Source organism: Megalops cyprinoides, chromosome 3, assembly GCF_013368585.1.
Source record: "Megalops cyprinoides isolate fMegCyp1 chromosome 3, fMegCyp1.pri, whole genome shotgun sequence".
Classification (NCBI taxonomy): Eukaryota; Metazoa; Chordata; class Actinopteri; order Elopiformes; family Megalopidae; genus Megalops; species Megalops cyprinoides.
The window spans coordinates 34564702-34571512 of NC_050585.1; the positions used below are offsets into that span (position 1 = coordinate 34564702).

Here is a 6811-nt window from a genome sequence, read left to right on the forward strand (position 1 = left end):
ACAAGCCATCCGCAGCAACACACAGACCAAAAGATGTAGCTGCACGCATGTGCATGTATATGCTGTGCACACATGCACACATACACATACAAGTGCACAACAACTTGATAGATGTCCAGTCATCATTTATTACAAATTCACTGGTGCCTTATTTAAATCAGACAGACAAACCTGGAGGTACAGTTACAGACTAAGAAGAAACACCTATAAACAACATTTTTTTTGCATACAGCCTTGTACCAACATTGTATGCAGATTTCAAAAAAAAAAAAAAAAAAAAAAAAAGAGACCATCACTCCACCTGGATATATACTCCATTTTTTTGAGAAAATGGCATTTCTGGCATGTGACCTAGAAACTGTAGAAGAAACAGTAGCTTATCAGGAACAAAGGTGACAATGCTGTACAGGAGCAGTATGTTTTTACACTGTGGTCCAGTGTGGAAGCCAGCTTGCAGACTTGTGTGAAGGATGAGCCCTGCCCTAGACTGACACTGAAACAAAACTGACAATACTGTGTGCAGGCTGATGATTCAAAAGACTCGACTTCCTGTGTTGTACACAGGAATCAGCTTTCACTTTTGCTGGTGGATGTCTCCCTCCACAAAATCTGAAAAATGACCATCTTAGTGAAGATTACAGCTGTTTTTTTCATAGTCTTCTCCATCTTTGCCCAGGGTAAGTAATGCTATGCCTGTGCTATGCTAGTGACATGCGCATTAATTTCTACTTGATTTTCAAAATCAACTGAAAAAAACACATGGAAAGAATCAGATGCTATTTGCTTTTTTTTGCTATTTATTATATATCTTTTAATTAGTTAATGAAGTTTCAGTAATAATATTATACTGTAACTATATTTAGCATCATACTAATCTCAGTGCTACACTTCATGTTTAATTGTGGAGTGTCAACTTTATGAAAAACTGTATTAACTTTATGAAATTTGTGATTTAGAAGTTGTCTGGTTACATCATTGTGCCTCATACAGTCCATGTGCCTGGGTATATATTTGAATCAAATATTCATATCCAGGAACAACAACTTCAGACTCTTTCTGAAGTTGTTTTTTAAATTCTATCAGAGCAATGCTAGTGGATTCCTGTGTCAACTATTTCTTGTTTCCTGTATCTGTTCTATATTTTCTTTGCAAGTGCAGTGTACTTTACTTATAAAATATACTGATGTTGTAATCAAAAACACCAGCATAGAATCACTCCTATAAGCTTAATTAAGCAATCCACATATAAGAATCATTTTGGACCCCCTTACATGTAATATGTTACTCAATGGAGTTAAATGAGGCATAAATTTAAAATGTTGATTGGAACGTAAATGCATTTGTATATGAGATTGTATATTTCTCCAATTACTGAAGCGCATGCGCATAAATTATTTTTGAGAAAATGTTCTCAGGAACATTTTACTTTGCTAAATGCCGAAATAATAACTGTCATTCAGCTGGTAGCAAAAAGGGAATACAGAATAACATGCTTGTTTTGGGGCTTCCAAGTGACTCAGAAGGTAAAGGCACTTGTTTCAAATGCAGGCTAAGCCCTATGGCCCAGCCTTGAAACCAGTGTTTCAATTACCAACAATGACCCACAATGGCAGAGAAAATTGGCTTTACAGAGTAAATTTAATTTCTCATGTGGTCAAGTGTATATACACATAACTTCAACTAAGGACGGTCCTTTCTACTTCAGAAACTGTCTGCTTTATCGGCAGGGTTCTCTGGCATCAAAGTGCATCATAGAATGTCCATTAACACTACGGCTGGCCAGAACATCAGCCTGCCATGCGTTATAGAGACAGATGAAAAAAACATCGCCCAGATCCATTGGAAGAGGATTACAGCAGGAAATAAAGAACACAGCATTGCGATCTTCAACCCCCAGTTCCCGCCAGTAAAATATGAGTGGAACAACGTCTCTCTGGATATCGAGGATCACAGCCAGAAACTGAGGGGTTCGATCCTGCAGTTGCAGGAAGTGGACAACTGGGCCAGTGGCCAGTACATGTGTGAGCTGACAATCTTCCCTGATGGAACAGTCAAGAGGGTCACAAATCTACTGGTCATAGGTACTAACACTGCTCGCACACTGCAATGCACAGCACCTTTAGCATTATTGCAAACATCATCTATTCACCCAGCAGAGGCACAACGTTATATCGTACAGCACACGTGCCTAACTGTACATGTGTAATGCCTGTTTGTTCGTATATACATCCTAGCCTGCCAAGGCCATGAAGTCTGTTTATTTTCTTGGCCTTCCCAGTCACTGTTCAGAAACACACACTCCACCATGTGTTAATTTTTGTTTCCCTGTAAACAATGCCTCCAAAAGGATGAGTGGGTATTATGATACAAGTTACACATAATCCAGGTTATTTACAGGCACTTGTGTGAATGCATGTGAATGTGTCCTCACACAGGTAAGTACTGGTGTAGTGTGTGCAGGTGCGCTTACGCATATTTTTATGCGCACACCCTCTTCCCCTTCAGACGTCAAGCTATCTGCCAGCGTGACATGGCTAAACCAGAGTGCAGGAGAGGGGGTCAAGGTGATGATCCTCTGTAACAGCACTCCCTCTGCAGACAACTATTTCCTCTGGCCCTCCAAGGTGAGCCCCAATCAACTCCTCATAAAATGCGCAATCGTGGAGATCCACGAACAAACACTGATCCTCCGCAGTTAAATCATTAATTTGTTCTATTCATAAAGGGTAGGTCAATTGTAATGGCATTAAATCCTCTAGTAACATGGCATTCACTAAATTTCAGCGCATGTAACTTACTGAAACAGAAAGTATATATTTTTGTTCATGTTCAGAAATGAGGAACTGTAGACACACAGAAGAATGAACGCCCACACCTTTCCTGTTGAGAGCAAAACTTGTAACAGTTGTGTCATGTGTCATGTATCAGTTCAATGATTAAGCAACTGCGTTTTGATGTTATAGCAGGCAGTATTTTGTGAAATTGCTCTGATTCTTACAGTACCAGAGTGGATGCTTCTTTACTACCATTGGATGATGCTCACCGGTTTTGTTGGAGCAGTGGCGAATACTGCACAATAACATTGTTATAATTGTGCGGCCAGAGACCATGAGCTAAAAAAAAAACAGTTTACAAATATCATGAAACATTTTATGTATTTTATGAACATTTTTGAAATTATAGTGACATTTATTCATGTGGCTGAGAGTTCTCCAAGGATGGAATGCAGGAAGAAAGAGAACAGACCAAATGCATGCAAGTAAATAACCAAAACAACAGGCTTTCAAGCATTCTAGCTCCAATGCCTGTAAAACAGGACCAGAATAGCAAGCTTACAGCTATTCTGGCTTGAAAGGATAAAACATGGGTCCACAAGAATATGGCTTTCCACCGTTCTAACTTGATGATGAATGATGAACACATTGAATATATCTTAGTGTAGTCAAGTTTCTTTTCATGTGGTGCTGTTTCTCTCCTTAGGATAAATCATCAGTTTTAAGGAACGAGACAGGATTGTTCCTGCTGCACGAGGTGATGAGGGAAAGCGATGATGTGTATGTCTGTCAGCCAGAATGGTCACTGAGTCACCCTCTCCATGGACAGAACCTCACTACTCAAGTGCGAGTCTGCTGCAAGTGTGATGAACCCTCACATTCACACAAGGGGTGCCCTGCCATCTCTGGGCAGGAGGCTTTATTCCTTGCACCGTTTAAATATTTTCTCTTAGCTCTCTTAAGCTTTAGAATAATTTTAAGTTTGTAACAACTGGGATGCTTCAATTTTAATCAAAGCCATAAGATAAGCATTTCTAAATTGAAAGCACAGAGACCACAGTAAACATGTTAAAATACTTTTCTTGTTCTTAAAAGCAAACAAATGGGCTATTTTCAGTCTCCATCTGAATTTAGGCACTTCATTACACTCTGCTCCCTTCACAAACATCTAACGGCATAGACTTCTACAAATATTATTAGAAGTAATGAGAATAATTGTGAATCAGTGTGAATTAATGTGAATCATTGCAGCCTAGAATTCAATCTTTCAGTGCTGTGCTTCTGTTATGAGAACAGCTAAATGTCTGGGACCTAGTCCTCCTGTTGCAATTTTTATGTTATTTTATCTTATCGACTTATCCACTCAAAAAGAGTGTGCATTGCTATGTTGCTGAAGGTGTAACTGTGAGATTCTTTCAACGTTGTATATTTGCATGCATTACCCATTGTGTGTATTCTGTCATCCAACCCTCCGTATAACTGACCCCAAGGGACCCCTAAGCAGACCCAGGACTGATGCTGCTCCTTTTTGACGCTCATACACTGTTGCACTGTGACTGATTCAGTCAGATACGAGATGACTATTGTCTGTTATTTATTTTAGTACAATTTTATCTAGAATTCAGTCTTTTCTACCTGAGAAAATTCTTCCATATACTGTATATGTCATGTTCATGTTTCTAGTCAATTTTAAAGCATTTTAATCTAAGGTTTCATTTGATTAAACTCCAGAGAACATCTGGCAAGACTTTACGGTGGTATATGCCAGCCAGAGGGCTTACATTTATATCACAGGGTCTTCTCTGTGTCCCAAAGAGTATTTGCCTTTTTTCCACAGAGGCCACAGACTGTGAAACGTCTTGCTTTGCTACATTAGGAATTCACAGATGGCCTGTTCCTCTAAGTCCTTATTCTTTTTTAAAAACAATTTTTCAGTTTGCTTTTAGTGGCTTCAGTTTTTTTCCAATTTGCTATTCTGTTCCAGTTTGGACTTGTTTTCCTTTTTGTTCTTTATGTTTTAGTTCTTTACTTTGCAGTTGTGTGCTTTACCTTGAAAGAGCTTTGGTCATTGTTGTTGGAAAGGTGCTTGATAAATAAAATGTATTTTAATTAAAATTAATAATTCTCTTGTCAGCCTCTAAATGTCAGTTGACTTGGATGTGTGCATGTGCTAGGTTATTCAAGTACCAAAGGAAATAGCAGTGCACATCCATGCATAATATAAATAGCTTCAGAACCAGTTTAGGTTAACCATTTGTAAGCATAAGTTAAAACTGAATACAACCACTGCTAATCTAAGGACTGTAAGATTTCTAAAATAGAATGGGATATTAATAGGTAACAGTTGTGAAACCAGATCACCAAATATAGACATTAAAACAGTGTAGAGCTGCAAACTTCATAATATCTTACACAGTATATCCTGAGACAGCCATGACATTTTAAATGAGTGAAATCCAGGGGACAGTTTTAATATCCCCGTGTCAGGAGCTGTACTCATGCAATATGGAGCATTATAGTATAATAAATAAAACTCCTCTACCCTACACTTACTCAGAGGGAACCCCCCCCCTCCCCCTGTTCTACAGCTGTCTTTTATCAAAGGTAGAGTCACTGCCATGCAAACATAACATGTAGTGTTATCTGATTTGTTAACATTTATTTGTCATTTATAAATCATCATTTGTCATTTATAAATATTAAATGATGGAGCAGCAGAAAAAAGCGCTTGGGGCAAAGTGCTAACATTTGGACATTATGTGTAAAAGCGCACACACACACACACACACGCATATATATAACTATATACATATATAGAGAGAGATAAAATACAGATGCATGATCACAACCTACCATCTCATACCAATTGTCACACATGATATTAGGTTATGATATCAAGTTGACTGATCTTTTTGTTGACATAACTCTTTTTCCAAGATTGATAAGACAGTGTTGAAAAGTTTTGCTGTTCTCACTGGTAGCGAAAGGCATGGTCCATTGGTCAAAGTCACACTTCTGATACTTGACATATCCAAATAGCCCTATTTACATGGTAGTAAGTGCATTCCAGAGAGACATCAGTGATGTTTTTATATCATTGAATTTATTGAATTTTAAAAACCAAGGGTTTTAAAGCAATATACAGCTTCTTACCATTGCATTTTTCGTTACATTCCAAAACTGCTTAGTGCTGACTCCCACCCTTGCAACTATAACATCAAATGTGAAGGTATCATTCAAACAATGTGGGTACATGGACATTTTCTGATCCTTGAGATCACGTTACCAGGAAAGTCAGTGTCTGAGAATGTTTCCAGTTGCCCTGTAGTTATGATGGTGTATGCAGGATTGGACAGTATGAATCTCCATCGCTGAATAAACATTGAACATTGCAATGTGCACGGCAACTGAGTCAGCCATATATGGTAAGATTACAGTGACATGTCACTTCTGCTAGCTGAAACTGAAACTAAAATATAAATGCATTTAAACCTCTAACCAAAGTTCTGAACGGCTAAATAGGTCATATAAAAATACTTCTTTTTAAATGCTATGAGAAATGTAGCCATGATGTAGAAAAACAGAAATAGCTCAGGAAATATGTAGAGGTAACACACAGAGTATCAGACTGGTCAGCTTCTTTTGACTGCTGACAGCAAGTCATGGACTCTTGTGGAAAAAAAGTGTTTTGTCAGACAGATGATGACAAGGCATGACATTTCACAGTGAACCTGCAAATGCGCTTCTCCAGAGATACTTTCAATTTCATCCATTTATACAGATGGGTATTTCACTGAGGCAACTTTTGGTGAAGTACCTTGCCCAAGGGTACAACAGCAGTGCTCTAACAGCAAGTAGAACCAGCAACCTTCTCATTATAAGCCCTGCTCCTTACCACTATACCACACTGCTACAGGCTAAGTACATTCTAACTCGTTTTCAACAAGTGTGGTTTGTTACTGAATGGCTAGGCTCACATACACACATACTATTGCAATTAGTACACTATGAATATTGCTATTTTTAATTTTGAAAAG

At 38.2% G+C, this 6811-nt stretch overlaps 1 protein-coding gene across 1 annotated transcript; it reads left to right on the forward strand.

The window, feature by feature from the left end:
• Positions 1–630: 630 nt before the first annotated feature.
• Positions 631–4627, forward strand: LOC118774489. The gene is made up of 5 exons (XM_036523833.1): positions 631–677; positions 1728–2081; positions 2506–2624; positions 3481–3665; positions 4612–4627. Exons 2-5 carry the CDS (start codon positions 1757–1759, stop codon positions 4625–4627), a joined length of 645 nt encoding a protein of 214 aa, XP_036379726.1. The 5' UTR covers positions 631–677; positions 1728–1756.
• Positions 4628–6811: the final 2184 nt, after the last annotated feature.

Bases quoted from the DNA above. Each gene is read 5' to 3' on its own strand.
- LOC118774489 (XM_036523833.1), top strand. From the start codon at position 1,757: ATGTCCATTAACACTACGGCTGGCCAGAACATCAGCCTGCCATGCGTT. The intron at 2,082-2,505 runs GTACTAACACTG...CTTCCCCTTCAG, and splicing joins CACAAATCTACTGGTCATAG to ACGTCAAGCTATCTGCCAGC. The intron at 2,625-3,480 runs GTGAGCCCCAAT...TTCTCTCCTTAG, and splicing joins ATTTCCTCTGGCCCTCCAAG to GATAAATCATCAGTTTTAAG.